The 21,728-nt window shown below is 35.7% G+C and overlaps 1 protein-coding gene across 2 annotated transcripts in view; it reads left to right on the top strand.

Annotated features, from left to right (window-relative positions):
• Positions 1 to 21,197, top strand: part of LOC132109381 (gamma-aminobutyric acid receptor subunit beta-2-like) — a 45,614-nt gene extending 24,417 nt beyond the window's left edge. Inside the window, exons 5-10 of one of the 2 annotated variants that reach the window (XM_059515397.1) lie at positions 4,245 to 4,327; positions 10,749 to 10,886; positions 12,295 to 12,447; positions 16,820 to 17,064; positions 17,439 to 17,579; positions 19,421 to 21,197. In XM_059515397.1, the coding sequence (XP_059371380.1) occupies positions 4,245 to 4,327; positions 10,749 to 10,886; positions 12,295 to 12,447; positions 16,820 to 17,064; positions 17,439 to 17,579; positions 19,421 to 19,765 (1,105 nt within the window). In that variant the 3' untranslated portion in view covers positions 19,766 to 21,197. The remainder of the gene's footprint in view (positions 1 to 4,244; positions 4,328 to 10,748; positions 10,887 to 12,294; positions 12,448 to 16,819; positions 17,065 to 17,438; positions 17,580 to 19,420) is intronic. The other variant, XM_059515398.1, reaches the window with a different exon arrangement.
• The last annotated feature ends 531 nt before the right edge of the window (positions 21,198 to 21,728 follow it).

A 21,728-nucleotide genomic window follows, 5' to 3' on the forward strand; every position in this document is an offset into this window, starting at 1 on the left:
TGAGACGGAGAGCAGAGAAATAGAGAGACTGGGGGGAAAGTCTATTTTACGTTTGTCTTCCTAACTCACGGACTGCTACAAATATACTTTCCATCTTTTAGTAAACTAAACGTGTCTTATGAAATTTTTAATAGGAATCAGAGTGATTGCAATGGTTGGGGGCAATTATAACACCTGACAAAGAAATCATATTAGCCCACTCTGACGAAGAATAAACACATCCAGGATATGATGTCATTGCTTTAAGGTTTTTTTTGTTTTGTTTTGTTTTTGGTCTTTTATATCATACTAATTCTTTTGGCTGTCAGATGTAATGTGTGCTTAAAGGAAAAGTTTAGTGGCACTTATTATAATTGTATAAAGCAAGTCCATAACTAAACAAAATAACTGATGAAATAACGTTAATTATTACAAGTTTTAATTCAAAAGCATTAACACTTCAAACAGAAATGACATGTTATTACATATGTTGTTCAAACAAAATATATATATGATATTAGATGATTATTCTTCTGATTATTATCAATGTTGAAAACAGTCGTGCAGCCAGATATTTTTGTGGAAACCCATATAGATTTTATTTTTCAGGATTCACGGATGAATAGAAAGTTCAAAAGAACAGCATTTGTTCGAAATAGATATCCTTTGTTACATGCAAAATGTCTTTACTGGCACTTCTGATCAATTGTATGCATTCGTGATGAATAAAAACATTAATTTGTTTAAAAAAATAATCTTGCTGACCCCAGACTTTGGAACAGTAGCGTTTAATCATTTGGAAAACAGATAGTATTGTATGCAGTGAAAGAAAGATGGAAAGAGTAGGGGAAGATGAAAGGGGGTTCAAAGATGAAAGAGTTTAAGAAAGGGTTAACAATGATAAGAGAGAGAGGGATAAGGGAATCAAGACCAACTCCACCTCGAACTCTCCTCAGCTTTCCAACAACTCTCTCATCCATCCATCTCTTAGACACCCAAATGCACTGAGACTTTCGCTGATGATGTAGCCACCTATTAATAGCCTGTTATTTTTACCTCTGCCATCTTGGCCTGATTTCCCGATTTCCCAGAGCTCCCAGTTCTTCCAGCGTTTCCTGTGGAGTTGTGATTGTGGGACGGTGCAGAGGAACCTCGATAGTATTAATGTTTTTCTCATGCTGATTTATGACCGGGAACCAAGACAGGGATGAGGATTGCTGAAGAGACAGAACTGGAAACTGAAAAAATGCAATCCACAAAAATCTAAAGCGCAAGTTTAATCGCCATCTTTACATCAAATCAAAAAGAGCCCTTTTTTTTTTTTTTGGTAACATAATAAATGTCTTTACTGTCACTGTTGATGTTTAATGCATCCTTGCTGAATAAACGTATTAATTTCTTTCACAAAAGACAAACTTACTGACCACAAATGTTGTTTCGGTGAAGTAAGAAAAAGATGCATACAGTAAAAAACAGTTTAATAAGTGCTGCTTTAAATCAAATCAAAGTTAGTGACAAGTTCATGACTTTTTAATGTTAGCTAATTAATCATGATGGAAACTGACTGATGCTAATTCACAAAATGAAGTAGAAATATACAATGATTTATATAAATTATTTTTAATATATGAATAGGATAACAAGTATCTTGGTTTCCACACATATATTATGCAGCACAACTTTTCTCAACAACCAGAAATGTTTTATTGAGCAGCATATCATCATATTATTATGATTTTTGAAGATCATGTGACTGAAAATTACAGTAATGATCGCAGAAATCCATTAATTTTTTAACAGATATTCACATTGAAAACTGTTTTACTGTATTTTTGAGTATAAGAGTCTTCTTCCAGAGAGAAAAAACTTTTTGCGTGTCATTTTAACAGCCAGTTTGGTTCAAGCATGCAATGGCATGCCTGCTGCGCTGGGGTCAGTTTTCTATAAAGGTAAATCAGTAGCAAAACTCGAGAGGTTGAAGATCTGAATGTGAGAACTTGTCATATTAATATTTGTATTTGTAAGTTAAAATTTACACTCATGGCTCTGATGTGAAGAGTTGAATCTTTCAATTTGCACACACAGACAATGATCAAAACACCCGTGTTTTGAATTGGAAGTTGTAGATTAATAGTCACAAATGTGTAGAATGACATTCACACAAAGAAAATGACATATACACACGTTTACGACATATTTACTTTTGCACTTTACTTCAGTTTCGCTGCACAACGTCAAGTCGGCACTTACAACCTCTCAGATCTGGAAGTACAAGTTCAAATCCTAGCGCTCTGACTTTTGCTACTCTTTTTGCGGTATTCTGTTGCAAAACTCACTTGTGCACTTGTATACGCAGATGTGAGAGAGCAGAGCTGGGGGCGGGGCTTTGGTGCGAATGAAGACATTTTATTGGTCGATGCCCGACCAATGAACAACGCCAATTGTTTCACTGAATATCCTTAGCTTTGACAGGATTTAAAGACACTGCATTCATTTTGCCATTCAGGTATTATCTGGTAGACAAATAATGCAACATATTTCATATGTATATCCCACTGCATATCACTCTACCAGAGTTGCAATATAATGCTGTTTTTATTATTTTTATGTTTTGTAAAAATAATTTTAACATCTTCATTGGGTTAAATTCCTAATTTGCTTGTCAGTAATGAACCTTTTTAAATGCAACATTATTATTATTATTTTATTTTATAAAATCGAGTGTCTAAATGTACATTAAACAGCAAAACCTAAAAAATAAGCACTTATGACCAGAAATACTGTTTTGAGCAACTAGTAGAGCCAAATACATGTATTTATTAAACATCAACAAGACCATCTAGTGTTTAAGCAATGGAATTGCATATGAATATTATCTTTCTGGCCACCAAATGCCTCTAATTTAAAGCGTGCCTCTTTGCACTGGAATTTAAACCTAAATACTGCAGTTATTGTAGTTTAAATAATAACCATATTAGAAAATGTTATATTTTAAATGGTCATTCATGAATCATAATTATTGCGCATATTATTTAGTACCATGATCTCTTCAAATTAACTAAACATGACTGAGTTAACATTCAGTACAGTTATTTTATTGGTTAAAAGTTACACTTAATTGTTTAGTCAAATTTAACTGCCAAGGAGGAGTATGAGAACATAATGCTGTTCCATTTTCCAGTATAAAATGCTATTGTAACGCATAGTCATTAGTCAACGCAGTTATCCATGCATAATCAATGCACTTTTTGTGTTACAAATTACTAGAAATCGCTGCAAATATAATAAAACTGCTGCCTGTCCCAATTAATACATTTCAAGCATATTGACAAAACGTTTAGTTTAGTACTATTGATAGCTCCATGAACCACGTGACCGCGTGCCGGTGAGATTAAAGCATGTTCTGGTACAGCGAGTTTACTCTGCTATATGCAGTGGGATATACATATGAAATATGTTGCATTATTTGTCTACCAGATAATACCTGAATGGCAAAATGAATGCAGTGTCTTTAAATCCTGTCAAAGCTAAGGATATTCAGTGAAAACAATTGGCGTTGTTCATTGGTCGGGCATCGACCAATAAAATGTCTTCATTCGCACCAAAGCCCCGCCCCCAGCTCTGCTCTCTCACATCTGCGTATACAAGTGCACAAGTGAGTTTTGCAACAGAATACCGCAAAAAGAGTAGCAAAAGTCAGAGCGCTAGGATTTGAACTTGTACTTCCAGATCTGAGAGGTTGTAAGTGCCGACTTGACGTTGTGCAGCGAAACTGAAGTAAAGTGCAAAAGTAAATATGTCGTAAACGTGTGTGTATGTCATTTTCTTTGTGTGAATGTCATTCTACACATTTGTGACTATTAATCTACAACTTCCAATTCAAAACACGGGGTTTTGATCATTGTCTGTGTGTGCAAATTGAAAGATTCAACTCTTCACATCAGAGCCATGAGTGTAAATTTTAACTTACAAATACAAATATTAATATGACAAGTTCTCACATTCAGATCTTCAACCTCTCGAGTTTTGCTACTGATTTACCTCCATAGTTTTCAGGTCTCCAGGTAATAATCTTGGTTGTCCTCTCAAGATCAGGTCAAGTTTAATACTTGCTCATTTGGCAGATGCTTTCATCAAAAGCAACTTGCTTTGCGTTGAAGGTGTATGATTGATGTTCATGTGTTTCCTGGGAGTCAAACCCTTGCTGATGCAGTTCTCTACTGTCTGAGCAACAGGGGTACAGTAATCAGTAATCTCTGCTTCAGGATCACCACCACTGCGGCCTGTATGATGGACCTGAGGAGATACCCACTGGACGAGCAGAACTGCACGCTGGAGATCGAGAGCTGTGAGTCATGCTCAGATTCACAACATCTCTCCAATGGTCCAATCATAGCGTTTTTAGGACAGATATTACTAAGAATTATTTTTATGTTGAACTGATTTGAAAATATGCAATATATATATATATATATATATAAAAGCAATAAAATACCTGTAATATGTAAAAGTTATTATTATTTTTGTTGTTGTTGATGATGTTATTTTAGAATGCAGAACATATTGGAAAATTGTGATTTAAAAAACAATATAATATGAAATAAAAATAATAATTTGTATGATATTTTTGTTGTTTTTTTAATATTTTTTATATAAACCACAAATAACAGTATTAATATTGATGATGATAATAATAATCATAATTATAATAATAATTATTATTATTTACTATAACAGTATGAAGAATGACTTTTATTTTATTTTATTTAGTTTTTAAATCAAAAAGACTGAACATATTTAAAAAAATAAAATATGCAATAGTAATAATAATCATATTATTATTTTTGTTTTATAAAAAAATATTTTATTATTTTTATATTTAATTATCATGTTTTTTTTTATTTATATTTGTCCCATAAATATAATATAATTTATAATAAAAATAACGATAATATAATATTAATAATAATGATGATAATAATAGCAACAACAACAACAAAAATAATAAAAATAATTATATTAATGATAACCATAATAATGATAATAATAATAATAATAACGATTAACGATTAACGATAACGATAATAATAATAATATGGTCACAAATGTAATTTAATGTTTTTGTTGCACTGTAACTAAAATGTTGCACATTTTGCATTTGAGAGTGAATGTCTGTTCATTAAAGAGCTGAATAATTAACATAAGCAAGGCTTTAAGAAACTCTCTCCACCTGTGAACCCTCTTGTTGCCTGTTGAACACACAGTTTAATGGCGTTTTTGGAGTCTGTTCTGTAGAAACTCGATATTACAGAACCGGTTTAATCATAAAGTACGTTAAAAACATAGGCTAGGGCGATTATGGGTTATATGTTACCCCGACCCGTCTGATGATCTGTTTTTCAGCTGTGCCATGACAGCTGTGCTAAATTATGCATTTAGAGCCATAACAACAACTAATCATCTCCCTCTTTATCAAGATGAATGGGCTTTCTATTTTGTCATTATTGTCTGTAATTGTGTGTAACGCAATTTTTCTTGTAATAAAAAATGAAAGACACGGGAGAAGAATGCGAGGTCTTCTCAGTGTTTTATCTTTGTCCCTGGAGTGATGTGATGCTCCACACAAGGCTCTGTTTCATCATCAAGTTGCCAGAAGCGTTAAGCAGCACAGAAACACTGAGGGTCAGATCTGACTTCCTTCAGCTACCAATAAACTCAATTAAATAAAATGTCCTCCATTTCTGGCTCGTTTCCCTTCTTCTACTCATTCCCTCCCAGGGTTATTATTATAGTTAACTAAAACTAAAACCATAAAGCGCATTTTCTCTTCTTGAAATTGCGACTAATTTTAATGAAGCTGCTAAAGCAGCGTTTCTCATTTGCAATTAGTTTAACTTGATATACTGAAATAACTAAAACTAAAATGAAAGTAGATAAAAGGTATAGACTTATAAAATTAAATACTAAATGCCAACTAATGGAAAATAACAATATAAACGACAAAATGTATCTAAAATTAAAACAAATTCAAAATATTAATACAAATTACAATGGCATCCCAGTGATATTAAGGTGTCGCAAAATTTAGAATTTAAGAAAGAGAAGAAAAAAAAACACATCAGGGTTGCCAGGTCTGTGTAACAAGTCCAGCCCAATGCTACTCAAAACTTGGCCAATCACAGCAAAAACCTGTCCCAATTCGCTATCAAAAATAGCTACAAAATCACATTCTAAAAAACAAGCAAACAAACAAAAAACAGTTTGTGACAACAGTAAAATAGCAGCTCAATTCTGCTGGAAAATTGCAGACTTGGCAACACTGGGCTACATGTCCTACAGGATGTTGCATTAAAACCTATGTTGAAATAAAAGAGAATTTTCGTTAGTCAAAACATAAATTATTACATCATTAGTTTTAACCAAATATTTATTTTATTTATTTACAGCCTACATATATATATATATATATATATATATATATGCTATTGTCACATGTTTGTTCCAGTTTTCCTTATTTGGTCATGTTTCCTGTCTTCAGTTCTATTAGTTCTAAGTGTTCCCCGTTTAGTTAATTTGGTTCCAGCTGTGTGTCATTAATTAGTTCATTTGTTCCCAGGTGTGTCCTACTGTGTCATGTGTTTTAATAGTGTTCCCTGTGTTGTATTTTCTGTCTGCTGTTAGTTGTCTTTTAGTTCCTGTGTATGCCTGCTGATGAGTAAATGCTATATCTTGAAGAATTCTCCAGCATCAGTGTATCGTGACGACTATGGACGACACATTTAATGTATTTCTTAAATTATATAATGTAAATTCATTAAAAAAATTGATAGTTTATATACTTTTAATACAAGTTTCTCTAAGTATGATTTCAAACATAAGTCAAAATTCTAAAAGTGTCTCATGTTGCTGATGAAAAATGGAATGTATTTTCAAAAAAATCTAATTTCGATTCAATCCACCTGGCTTTCTTTCGCCTTACTCCCACACTTCCCGTAATTTCTCATCTGTGTTTAGTGTGGCGTTTCACGCAAGCTAATGAGACACAAGCTAAAGCCTTCTTTTCTTTGATCAACTTGATTCTTGATACATTTTTAATGGCCATGATTCAGAGGCAGAAGTCGCTCACCTCTGATATGGATTCCTTTTTTTTTTTTTCTGGTTCCTCTCGAAGCTCGAGGGAATAATGTAGCCGTAGCAGTAAAGTGATGTGATCTGTTGTCAGTAATCAACCAGTCAATTGACAGAATCAGATGCGGCGGCACAGAGATAATAGATTTAATGGAAAGTGAAACACCAGTCCTTCCCAGTCCAGCAGCAGTTTCCTCTTGATTCCTCAGCTCTCTCTCGCTCTCATGCTTTTCTCACTTTCGTCTCTCTCCATTAAAAAAGCCTTTTGAGACAGCGGGGTGAACACGACCCAACCGAACCAGACACATCTTATGACATGGCTCAAGCTCTTGTCGTATTTACATCACGTTGCTCTCTGGCCCATTAAACCGAAGAAGAAAGCTGTGTTTGTTATCTTTGTCGCTGCATTAATGCTTTATAAGGCCTACAGCTTTGCTGGCCTTTTTAAGTCTGCACCTGGTTGCCAAGTCATGCAGAGATAACTCCCTTGAATATGAAGAAATCAGAAGCTGATCGTTAATTATTTAAAACACTAAATAGGTCACTGGTTCTCATTATAAGTTGCATGCAGACAAACTGGTGCAGATAGAGAAGGAACCTCAGCGAGGACGGAGAACAAGCAAACACACAGATTCCTTCAGCGATGTGGATGTGTGTCTGTTTATAACCAGCTGTCCCCCTACATCACTTGTTTTGAAATCTAAATGTCACCGTCAATATTTATACTGCACTTATCATGAATACAATGCAATTTGGTATATCATGGGTTTATGTAAAGTATTTAAAACATATATGTGACCATGAACCACAAAACCAGTTGTAAGGGTCCATTTTTTAATATAATTAATCTTTTCATTGATGTATGGTTTGTTAGGATCGGACAATATTTGGCCAAAATACAACTATTTGAAAATCGGGAATCTGAGGATGCAAAAAAAATCTAAATACTGAGAAAATCCCCTTTGCAGTAAGTCCTTAGCAATGCATATTACTAATCAAAATTAAGTTTTGATATATTTATGGTAGGAAACTTACAAAATATCTTAATGGAAGATGATCTTTATTTAATATCCTAAAGATTTTTGGTAAAGAAGGAAACGTTGTTCATTTTGATCCATACAATGTATTGTTGGCTATTGCTACTTTTGACTGCTTTTGTGCTTCACGGTCACATATAAGTGATTTTATATCCCGATAATGATATATGTCATGTTAAACTCCTAAAAAGTAAAGGTCCTTAAAAAGTTCCTCACTGCGATGCAATAGAAGAAACATATTTGGTTCCACAAAGAACCATTCAGTCAAAGGTTCATTAGAGAACCGTCTCTTTCTTATCTTTTTATAATCTGAAAGACCTTCTCTAGCCACAATTAACCTTTCGCCAGCCCCTCCCCCAAAACGGCCATTGTCCAATCAGACATCATAGCAACCGTTACTATGTGAGGCAGTTCCGACAAACTTTGACTCCAAGCAAGATGGTGAAGCGGTGCACCCACGGCTTTTGTAAATCAGACACTAGAATTTAATAAAAGAATAATGCCAACATTAGCCTATATAGGCTAGCCTATATGTCTACATTATGCATTTAAGACTCAATTAGTATTTAGTTATAATTTTTAAAACCTTTACTCACCAAGATAATAATAAAAATAGCTACTCGCAATAGACAATAATAGACCATAACATATGAAAGAGAACTTTCCCGGCAGTGCAAGAGCATGACTGGTACACAAGGCTGTGCTGGTTGCATTTGAGGTACAGTTCATGGTGTTTCTCAGATTTCGCTTTTTTTCCCTCCACGGCATACTGTAACCCCTTTTGCCTCGATCTGGCGGATATCGCGGAGGTATTACTCCAAAAAAGGTCACTGACACACACGGGTAGCCTATACCTCTTCCCGTCATGGCAATCTGTCGCGCTGGTCGTGTTTGACCATTTGTTTGTCAGAAGTAGCAACAGTAACTAAGGGGGGCGGGGCTCGGCGAAAGGCTAATTAACCTTTTTTTGTGAAACATAAAGATTCTTCTGACATTAAAGGTTCTTTATGGAACCATTCAGATATGAAATGTTCTTCTGTGGCATCTTAAAGCACCTTTATTTTTATATAGTGTATAGTTATATTTGCTTTTAATGAGGTTTTGATGATATCAAAGTTTTCGATAACATAGAATTTTCTGAATTCTTGTCACCACTGTCAATATTAAAAAAAACGAATACAAGCCTAAAAAAAAAAGATAAGTAACTGGAGATAAATTAGTTATTACAAGCAACAGGACAAAAACTACAATAAATAAATGCCATATACATTTTGTGAATTAATTAAAAACACTGCATAGTTTTGACTGTGTAGATAAAATTCTGTATTAAAGTTACAAAATTGATTTAATCAAGAGTGATGTGATTTTACTAAAGTAACACTGGTTATTGGATGATCAAAGTAACATCATTTGGTTCACATGAACCACATTTTCACATAAACAACCTTATTCCTTTGAATTTATCAATCCTAACCTTCAACCCTGTTACCCAAAGTACTGTACTTTGAAAGAAAAAAACATTTAATAAATATTTATGTTTTGTGGGAAATATAACAAAAAAAAATGTTGGTCCCAGCTAGCTATTGATTGATGTAATATAGAGATGTAATATGTAATTTGAGTGATATTTACAACCCTGTTACCCATGTTTGCATCGTTTTTAGTTTGATTTTGTTTATTTTTGATGGTATAAGTTTTGTTTATTTATTTCTAAAATGTTTTAAACTGTATTTAGACACGTCACAAACATTGGTAACAGGGCTGAAACAAATCTAACCCCATTAATTAATATAAAACAAATTTCTTATAATATTTCATAATATGAAATATTTCAATGGACAACCCGTGGGTGATGATCAATGTTTTTGTAACAAACAAATGTTTTTGTTTTGAAGAAATAAAATAAAACTAAATAAAAACAAATTCAAAATATTTATAAATATTATAATAGCATTTAAATGAAAATAAAGTAACACTGGTTATTGCATGATCAAAGTAACATAATTTGGATCACGTAACCCAATTTTCACATAAACAACCTTATTCCTTTTTTCTTGTTGATTGCATTTGTCAATCCTAACCTTCAACCCTGTTGCCTAAAATATTGTAGGGAAAAAATACTTTGAATAAATATTTTTGGTGGAAATATAACAACAACAGCAACAACAACAAAAACATTTTTGGTCTCAGCTAGCTATTGATTGATGTAATTCAGAGATTTAATATGAAATTTGAGAGATATTTACAACCCTGTTACCCATGTTTGCACAATTTTTAGTTTTCTTTTTTAGTTTATTTTTAATTGTATTGTCTGTTTATTTCTAAAATGTTTTAAACTGTATTTAGACACGTCACAAACATTGGTAACAGGGTTGAAAATAAGTCTAACCCCATTAATTAATATAAAACAAATTTCTTATATTATTTACTAAATTGCAATATCTAAATAGACAATTTGAGGATGATGAGGATCATCTCTCTCTTTGTTTAAAGTCTCATAAAGCTTGGATGCAGAAGGAAGTCTTTCTGCAGAGGTCATTCTCTGCTGCTGTTCCTCGGTTGTAATCATGTTTGTGATAATGCACATGTGTTTGGATCCTCCAGATGGCTACACCACAGATGATATCGAGTTTTACTGGCGAGGGGGAAACAGAGCCGTTACTGGGGTGGAGAGGATCGAGCTGCCTCAGTTCTCCATCGTGGACTACAATCTCATCTCCAAGAACGTGGTTTTCTCCACAGGTTGAGTTTATTCTCCTTTGTGTGTGTTGTACAGTTGGGACCATGAGTCAGAAGTAATGTTTGATCTAGCGGTGGGCGGTAGGACCAGAATATTATATCACTGTGAGTTTTTTTTCCATGATTATCTAATGAAAAAATAATTTTAGGTATTTCATTTCATTTTTATTTTTTTTTTACTTGAAGGACACAAACCAAAAGATATGATTATTCAAGACTTCTGTTACAAACAAAAGTAAAGCTAATATAAAATGGATAGGTCTCAGCCATAATTTCTTTGAATTTTTATCAGAGCTGTGTAGATTACATTAACATAATCTGTCATGTTAATGTAAAAATTGTAGTTAGTAACGTAATCCATTGTTATACATTTTAGGTTATATATAATTAGTATCTAGCTCTGATTTTTTTTAACTACATTCAAAGGCTTCATGTGCAACAGGCATTATACACACATCTGTGAGCACACAGAAAGCTGATATACGTCCCCTGGTATGATCCCTACAGTTTATCCACAGGAACATCACAAGCTGAAATGCTTTAGTGCAGACGTTATTGCATGCATATACAGTTACAGTGTCCTTTTGCTAAACCTTGAAGCGATGTATGCGATGAGTAAGCATTTGAGTAAGTGCACATAATTTGTTTTTCTCCAGTCTTATTATCATCACTGGTCTGCCTTTCAGGAACAGATAACAGGAACAGTCTGGCTGTCTGACTCTACCCACACTCCCAGACACACCGCTTATTATTGTGACCTGTTGTGCCACTAAATATACATTTGAGGTGGCCTTTGTGTTTACTAGAGATGGACCAATGCCTTAAATGATCAGCATTCGGCAATACAAGAAAAAGACTGATGCTAAAAGCAACAGTTTATTGATAATGGCCAGTCAATGTTTTATTTATTATTTTTTTTATTATGCATTATTGCATTAAATTGATTAAAGGATGCATTACATTGATAAAAAGCGACATCATACAAGATTTCAAATAAACATTTCTACTTGTCAAAGAAACCTGAAAAATCATGCATCACAAAAATATGAAGCAGCGCTTCAGAAATGTTTCTTGAGCAGCAAATCAGCATATAAGAATGATTTCTGAAGATCATGTGACACTGAAGACTGGAGTAATTATGTGGAAAAAACTGCTTTGATCATTATCATATGTTAAAATAGAAAATGGTTATTTTGAATTGCAATAATATTTGACCTTTTTTTTTTTACTGCATTTCTGTTCAAATAAATGCGTCCTTGATGAGCAGAAAATGCTTAGTTTACAAACATTTAAAATGTTACACACCACCCCAGACTTTTTATGGTACGACTACTGCAGTCTAAAATGGTTATTACTAGATCTTACTAGAGAGCATGAATGAAACTGTCCTTCTTTTTCTTTTTTGGACCAGGTTCTTATCCTCGTCTGTCTCTGAGCTTCAAACTTAAGAGGAACATCGGTTACTTTATCTTGCAGACCTACATGCCCTCGATCCTAATCACCATCCTGTCCTGGGTATCCTTCTGGATCAACTACGATGCTTCTGCTGCCCGTGTGGCTTTAGGTGGGACATCTGATCATGTGATGTGTGTTATTGTTGGTCCGTTGGGCTTATGGGGACCATTTTACACTGTGTCTTTATTTTGTAGGCTCAGCTGGATTTCCATTGCTTGTTTTACAGGCTCTTTTCTGTTTGCCTCTCATTGCAGTTGAGTAATACATCAGTGACTGTGATTTTGCCGAGATGTGTTTCTGTATCAACATCCTTGTTGGTCCTGGGAAAACATTCCTATATTGTGCTGCAGTGATGGCATTATTTTGTAGGTTACATCCCCCTGGTTCCCTCTACAAAACCCAATAGGATTTTCATGTTGGCTTTTGGATTATTGCAGAAAATAAGCTCTGTGACCCACAAAGGTTTATGATTTTTTCCACATTTTGTGCATCAAGATAATCTTCACCAATGAATACTTTTATGCATTTCAAAGCCAGTGTTTGAAAGGCTTAATTACTGAAATCATAAAAATATCAAATGCTTGGGAATCTCAACACTACATGAACAAACATTAATAAGCATGAAAACATGACATTATGTAGCCAGGTTTGAAATATTTTGTCCAGACGTCCAATATCAATAATCAATAAAGGCTGATATGATAAAGACCTAGTATTTCACAGATATGCATCGGCAATGTTTAGTTTCCTAAAAAATGCTAACTAACTTTTTTTAAGTTTTAAGTGCTAATTCCGGCAGCACTCTATAAATAAATCGTATATTTTAGCTTCTATTAATAGTCAGATATGGGATATTCCTACTTGGCCGTAGAGGTGTTTCTTTGCTCGACACTGGAAATACAAGGAAACAAGAAATCTGCATTATAGTTAGCTTTGCAGGTGTTCAGAGTCTCCTGCCAACAATACTGCAGAGAATAAATAGAGATATGCATTCATTCAGCAGGTGTAAGATTTTCAACAGGTTTTTTCATCTCAACAAATGCTTGATAAACGGGTTATATCTTACAATGCTGGCGCTTCAACTCATCGATTTATTGAATTTGCTAAAATGTGATTACATCCCCCAGGTGTCCCTCATGTTCATAAGATGTGACAAGTTTCCAAGTTGGAAGTCCAATAGTCTTGCTTAGCCAGACTTTTAATTGAAGCCATAGGGTTTGGGCTCTACAGCTCTAAAGCGACCATTATAAGAATTTATTTGTTCAATGTCTTGTTTAAGAGCAGGTAAATAACAGAACAGCGTGCAACCATGCGTCATTCATTCAACATCAGCACGAAAGCATAGCAAATAATGGCACAACAATCTGCATTAAGAACCCTAAGAAAATAGTTGAAGATGTATGTAAAGTTTGTGTACCTTTTAAATCAGAATTCTTAATCTCAAACAAATAGTACATGTTGTGTTAAGCAAAATTTTGTTGGTTTATATGTTGTTTGAGGGTTAGCATCCTGTGAGGTCATCTAGGGGTTGATTCAGGAACATGTCTTGGCAAAACCAAGGTGATCTTAGTACATCTGTTCCCCAAGAAGAGAATTGTTCAGTGGTTCATATTATGACTCATATTATATCTTTAGTAGACGATTTTATTTTTTCAAATCAGAGTAGTTTAAAACATTTTTAAAGCATCTCGTCTGAAACTCTAGAGGACACAATCATGAGATGAATCTTTGTTTTTTCTCATTGCTGCATAGGAGGAACTAGATATTGTGGTTGTGCTTTCCTTTGGGCAGTATGTGCCTGTGCTCCAAAAAAGGAGGCTCAAGTTGCAAATTAAATTGTATGATGCTTGGACTCAAGTGGGTCTTAAATCTGCCTCACTTCAGTGAAAATACGGCGCTGCCAGTGCTCCGCTCCAAACTCTATTAGGAGTGCTCTGTAGACTCTGCTGATCTGCGTTGACGTATTACTGCTGATTTAGCTGACAAACTTTCCTCCGGTCGCTCTTTACTGACATGTTTTATGTCCAGGGCCATGTTCCTGCCGTTATGACAAAATGGCTTCTTCTGATGCTGATACTTGGAGGGGAGACAGCGGAGAATAGATCACCGATGATAGGGAGCCGGGCCTTTTGTGTTTGGGTGAACTTGTCAGAGCGAATCTGTCTGCAGTGAGGGGCATGTGACAAGGAAACGCACGTCTCAACCTTGCTGTATTGTTTAAGCAGAAATACAGCAGCTCTGTTACAGACTTGATGTCTCGGTTTCTCTACGTGCCTTCAGAATGAATTGCTTGAGCTTTATAAAACGGATAGTTCCGGTCCTTGATTCTGATTGGTTGAGGCAAGTTCAAAGCTGTTGTAAATTACATTTGGTGTGTTGCTCGACAACCACTTTGTTAAAATCACAACCGTTTCTGAGGAACTACATTGTTTGGTGGAAGTTCAGGTGCATCTCAATAAATTAGTATGTCGTGGAAAAGTTCATTTATTTCTCTAATTCAACTCAAATTATGAAACTCGTGTATTAAATAAATTCAATGCACACAGACTGAAGTAGTTTAAGTCTTTGGTTTTTTTTAATTGTGATGATTTTGGCTCACATTTAACAAAAACCCAGCAATTCACTATAATTAGAATACTTCATAAGACCAATAAAACATTTAGTGAATTGTTGGCCTGCTGGAAAGTATGTTCATTTACTGTACAAGTACTCAATACTTGGTTGGGGCTCCTCTTGCTTTAATTACTGCCTCAGTTCAGCGTGGTGTGGAGGTGATCAGTTTGTGGCACTGAGGTGGTCTGGAAGCCCCGGTTTCTTTGACAGTGGCCTTCAGCTCATCTGTATTTTTTGGTCTCTTGTTTCTCATCTTCCTCTTGACAATAGCTCATAGATTCTCTTTGGGGTTCAGGTCTGGTGAGTTTTCTGGCCAGTCAAGCACACCAACACCATGGTCATATAACCAACTTTTGGTGCTTTTGTCAGTGTGTGCAGGTGCCAAATCCTGCTGGAAAATGAAATCCGCATCTTCAAAAAGCTGGTCAGCAGAAGGAAGCATGAAGTGCTCCTAAATTTATTGGTAAAAGAGTGCAGTGACTTTGGTTTTCAAAAAAACACAATGGACCAACATCAGCAGATTTCATTGCACCCCAAATCATCCCAGACTGGAAACTTAACACTGAACTTCAAACAACTTTGGCTATGAGCTTCTCCATCCTTCCTCCAGACTCTAGGACCTTGGTTTCCAAATGATATACAAAACTTGCTCTCATCTGAAAAGAGGACTTTGAACCACTGGGCAACAGTCCAGTTCTTCTTCTCCTTAGCCCGTGTAAGACTCAACCACTCAACTTTCTGTTAACATGCTTGGATACAGCACTCTGTGAACAGCCAGCTTCTTTGGCAATGAATGTTTGTGTCTTACCCTCCTTGTGAAGGGTGTAAATGATTGTCTTCTGGACAACTGTCAGATCAGCAGTCTTCCCCATGATTGTGTAGCCTAGTGAACCAAACAGAGACCATTTTGAAGGTGTTTTGAGTTGATTAGCTGATTGGCATGTCACCCTATTCTAATTTGTTGAGATCGTGAATTGGTATTTTTTTACCAAAGACTTAGACTACTTCAGTTTGTGTGCACTGAATGTATTTAATACACAAGTTTTACAATTTAAGTTGAATTACTGAAATTAACTTTTCCACGACATTCTAATTTGAGATGCACCTGTATACTGTTTTTGTTAATATCATTACACACTATTTGCTCTGTTTTATTTTGTGAAACTTTACTATTTATATGGAATATCTGTTTTATAAAAGCAATAAGCCCTGTAAAGCCGTGGTTTACTGTGAATTTATAACAGCTTTTTAACTCTACTTTGCATCGTGCCTAAACAACGCCCCTCAGCTGTTATAAAACCACTGTAAATCCACAGCTTCTTGGTGGCTTATTGCTTTATTCTACACTGAATGTGTTTGCTACAGTATGTATGAATTTGACCAAACGGAGATGATGAGGATGATGAACAAATTAAACATTTATAGGAGAAATGTTGATGAATTGTTCTTTGACTAATTTGGCAGAGGTGATCTTTGTGAGGCGGTTTGCATAAAAACAAACAGACCCCTAAACTCAAGCATTAAATTTCATCATACGACTGGGTTCATGAGTGCTACCCAAAATGGTGCTTCATTTAAATCGAAGAGCACATCTCTAAGTATATCTTTTCTCTGGAAGCACCATAGCTCGCGGCACATCTCTTCGATTTGCATTTGCATTAGCGCATTGTATTCAAGTCAATTGTTGTCAAAGTTTTCATAATGGTTTCAAGTTGGAAGATGACACATGAATAACCTCTGTAATTGCTTCGTTGGCAGCTCCTACTCAGCGCTTGCTGGATAATTATGTCTCACTTCTCTTGTTATATAAAACTGCGACTGACTTGAGCTGTACTTAATTATGCCTGAACGCTTTCTCTGAACTCCAGGTATCACCACCGTGCTGACCATGACCACCATTAATACTCACTTGCGAGAGACCCTTCCCAAGATTCCCTATGTGAAAGCCATAGACATGTACCTGATGGGCTGCTTTGTCTTTGTGTTCCTGGCGTTGCTGGAGTATGCCTTCGTCAACTACATCTTCTTCGGGAGGGGACCTCAGCGACAGAAGAGAGCGGCGGAAAAAGCCGCCACAGCCAACAATGAGAAACTCAGACCTGACCCCAACAAGGTACTTGACGAGCTTTCCACACACACACACACACACACACACACCTCAGGCGTCTTTGAGGTTTGTTGACAAAGGCCTCCGGTCAGTAGGTGGTCGGTTTTCTTTCAGGGTCAGACTGTTAAAACACTGGATGTATAGCTGTATTTTTCCCACTGGCATAAGCTTGTTCACCAGCCACAACCTAATGGGCTTTTACCCTCAGAAACATGGGATGAAATTTCCGGGAGATCGGCACAGACTTTTGTTAGCTGTACACAACAGACTCACTCGCTGGCGGAGCCTCTAGGGCTTTCCTTCTAATCTCATTGAAAGAGTTGTGTCTCTCTCCGACTGCGGCCGACCTCTGTAACAGTGCTGATTTTGTATGCTTGCAGTGGTTGGTGGGAAGTGTAGTTCAGAGAGACGATGCTCTCTATGCCAGAATGAAACAGAGGGAAATTGACGGGTATGACTCGATGTGGGATCCGATCTTTGCGGAGGATGCAGCATTAGGACTAGGCGATCAAAGACTTAAGGTACTGAATGGTGCAAAAAATTCAAAGGCTCTGCATCGATAACCAACCAGAAGTAAACACACCCAAGCTCTTTCTGTTTGATTCTTATGATTTCTTTGGATGACCTTCTGTTTTTCTTCCTTTAGAGTAATGATGGTAGCCATCATCATTTCCACCATTACTTTGTCCTGCCCTTTTTTCACTTATCGTTTGCATCCAAGCCTTTTCCCAGATGCCCATTCCTGAGCATAGCGATTGTGCAGAGGACGCTTATTAGTTTAAAGGACCGTTCACACCACGGAGGATAACTTTTAAGAAGTTTTAACCATTCAAATTAAATGAGAATATAGGGCAGTCCACACTACAACTATAACGATAAAAACACAGAAGAAAAATGTTAAATAAGAAATGTGATTTGCGTAATCAATTTACTTTTTCAAGTAACGCATTACTTTTAAACAAATTACTTTTTCCAATTAAGTTGCCAAACATGTAACTTTTTGGATTTTTTGTTATTAAAAAAAACTGATAATCAAGCCTAGCCCAGGTGACAAAATGTAACACAAAAGAAACGTAACGCATCACTTTCCGTAGAAGTAACTAAGTAACGCAATTTGTTACTTTGAGTAACTCAATATTGTAATGCATTACTTTTAAAAGTAGCTTTCCCCAACACTGCAGAAGAGTGATACCGTCGAAACGATAAAAGCATTGGTAGCCAATCTATATAATTTGTAATTTATCATTATAAACAGATGATGTCATGCATTGCTGTGGACACTAACTGAATTATCCTTATTCAGTAGATATCTTTACAGTAATCATTCTTGGTGTGAACGAGACTTCACTTTTGGGACATTCAGAGTACTGAATTAGATTTTGGGGTAATTACTTATAAACATAAATTAAGGTCTGTAAAATTTGAATAGCCAAGATTATTGTCTACATAAAAACCAAATGGCTGATAAATCTATATGATGTAATCAAATGTAAATCATGTGAAATATTAAACTTCTGTTAGACAATATTTCAAAGCAATGTTCAAAGCAGAAAATCTATTGATAAGGTGAACAACACAATTGGGAACTAACCTTAATCTGGTTAGGTATTAGTTAGTCTTGATAAAAAATAAAAATTGCATGCATTTATATACTGATAAATTGTTACTAGCCAGGTGCAACATTTGACGCTTTGTTACAGTAACATTAGCGCTTAGCAAACTGCATTAGCAATGTTTACATAGCTTTTGAAGGACAATTTTGATAATTATTAAGCAGCCTAAGATATAATAATGCTTAAAATGAATTTTTAAAATGACAATTAAAATTTAAGCAAGCAGGGTTTGTGGAAAGCCCCGGCCTTTCCTTACCTCCATCTCTGCAACCTGACACCTAACTGTTGATCTAGACTTCTGCCTTCATGTTTTTGCCTTTTTTATTTGCATTTGTTTGGCTGATTTATACACAGACAGAATTTTAACCATGCCATGGTTGAAATTTGGAAATAATCCTGGATATTATTGCCTGAAACGCTTTTACTCCACAGCTTACCATGAGTGCAGTATAACTGTAGCTGATGATTAGTTTACTATGGTTGTACTGCATTCATCATCGTTTTAAAGGGACGGTCCACTTCTTTTCAACATCATGAAATCCATCAATGTGCATCATTTCAACATATGCGAAAACAGCATTACCCTTCGGTCTGTGATTTTAAAAGGCGGATTCCAATATCCTACCAACAGATCTCAGAAAGATGCTGGTTTTGCAAATATAATGCATAGAGGGCTCTTCAATTATGCACCATTAGATGACAGTGATTCTTGATTGCACCTGATCCTACAATGTATCTCCTCTCTCCAGATGACCGCTGATGATATCCGGCTGACCACGGTTGAGATGAAGAATGAAATGGGTCCGTCCGATCTGTCCAGAGGTCTGGGAGACCCACGTAGCACCATGCTAGCCTACGACAGCTCCACCCTTCAGTACCGTCGAGCGGCCATGGCTCGGCAAAACTACGGCCACAGTGCCCAGGAGCGCCAAGCCACCCAGAAGAAAAGCCGGCTCAGGAGACGGGCTTCCCAACTCAAGGTCAACATCCCGGACCTGTCCGATGTCAACTCCATCGACAAGTGGTCGAGGATGATCTTCCCCACCGTGTTTTCCTTCTTCAACATAGTTTACTGGCTTTACTACGTGCATTAAAAGCATCCGGAGAGCGGAACGGACCAAAAGAGAAAACAAAGAAGAGTAAAAAAGAGAATAAAACAATACACCTTTTGCTGATTTATTTAAAATATATAGGGGAAAGACTAAGGAAAGATGGTCAAAGTAAAAAAAATTATAATAAATCAGGATTTTTTTTTGTTGTTGTTGTTGTTTTTAAGACACAACCGGAGAAAAAACACGCAGTACAGGGCTTGTTCCAGAGTTTCAATATATCACTTATATTTGTCATATGTAGATTACTCTGTGGATCAAATATTTATGCTTGTCTTTGCATATATTTTAAGGATTTGTTTTTCGGGTTACGTCGTAGCCAACTGCATCCAAGAAAGCTTTACAAAAGGAGTCGGTCGTGAAAGTCTATTTTCCTAGAGTTAAGCTGTATATCAGATATCTTTTAAAAGCATGCTTTGGTTTGTTTTCGTTTTCTCTTGCAGAGAGCCAGAGCACAATGCATTTTCATTTGACACTTTAAAGGTTCTTCTGTTCTTTCAAATGAGTTTGCAGGATGCAATGCATTGACGCAGGAAGCCATACAGGGTATTTTTCACAACAGGTCCTTTTACTATTGCTTTTTTTCGTTTTGTTTGTTTTTTTGATGTTGGTCCAACAAGGAAACTCAGCCCCTTTAAGACAAAGGTTTTATCTGATGCTGGGGATATATGAACAGACTGGGCCACGACGAATGACACATGTGATCCCATGGAAAAGGACGGACTGACATGGACCATTACCCTGGTGGTTGGACTGTCAACAGTACCTAAGCTGTGTAAATGCTAGATCCTCATCTCTACACTGTATAAACTTTGAGTGGTGAGCCAGAAGCTGAGGGGAAGCAGCTGTTTTACATCTCTCAAGTGTTTCCAGATTGGATGAGGCGAGTGATCCTCAACGAAGAAAGACGCAATATATCTGTAAACCATTAACACTATCGATAGATATAAATTGAAAACTGGTAGCTGATATTACATCATGTTAAAAAAAAAAACTTTCTGATTCAATAGTTATAATATCAGATGTTAATGTTATGGTTCATTATTTAAACGTATTGTTTGGTGTATTAGATTTCTTAACGTCGAAGACTTTGGTTGATGAAAAAAAAATCTTGCTGCTTAAAAACTGGGCGAAGGATCTGAATCTTTTTCAAAGGCCTCAAAGCGCACCAGTTGAATTTAAGAAAGAAACCCATCATTGCTACTCTGAAATTTCTGGTATCTATCAGTTCACTAACAATATTTGAAGGATCTGGATCATACAATCAAGGCATCTGTCAGGCAATTTTGTATAAAATCCTGTAAATCCAATGATATTTCATAATGACCTGTAAATATATATATTGTGTAATGTCAACAATAATGAAAATGTATCTAAATTAAATTATTAAAGCTTAATGAAGCTTATATCTCTTAAACCGTTACCTTACAGAATTTTCCTTGCAGTTTTACGGTGGCTTCAGTTGGAAAGGTTTGATTCAGACTAGTTTACTCAGGGCCGGAACCATAAACATGAGGGGGCAAGTCGATATCAATAATTAGAAATGGCTAAATTGTCCCCTCAGTATTGTAAAATCTGCTGCACGTCATTAAGCTGCACTCTGTTTGTTATTATAATGACTATAGTTCAAAAGTTAAATTTTTTTTGCCTGGTCTAACAGCGTTCGTTACTGTCAAAACGATAGAGATCGCCAATCCAATCGTATGTTTGTTTTGCCACAGTGTTTAATGATTTAAATTTTGGCGTGGGTGCATTTTGTTCACATACCTTTGTTTTAGTCTATTGATAGGTGATCTAAATATTTGCGGCTGTGAAACAAATGAAAAACTGACAGGCTTGTGCTGCAGTTCTATGGATGTTTTATTCGTCTATGGATGAATTACGGTAATGGCGTGAATGCAGCATTAGACTGAAGTAGCGAAAAACAAACAATATCTGACAACTGTTC

Source organism: Carassius carassius, chromosome 29 (genome assembly GCF_963082965.1).
Source record: "Carassius carassius chromosome 29, fCarCar2.1, whole genome shotgun sequence".
In the NCBI taxonomy this organism is placed as follows: Eukaryota; Metazoa; Chordata; class Actinopteri; order Cypriniformes; family Cyprinidae; genus Carassius; species Carassius carassius.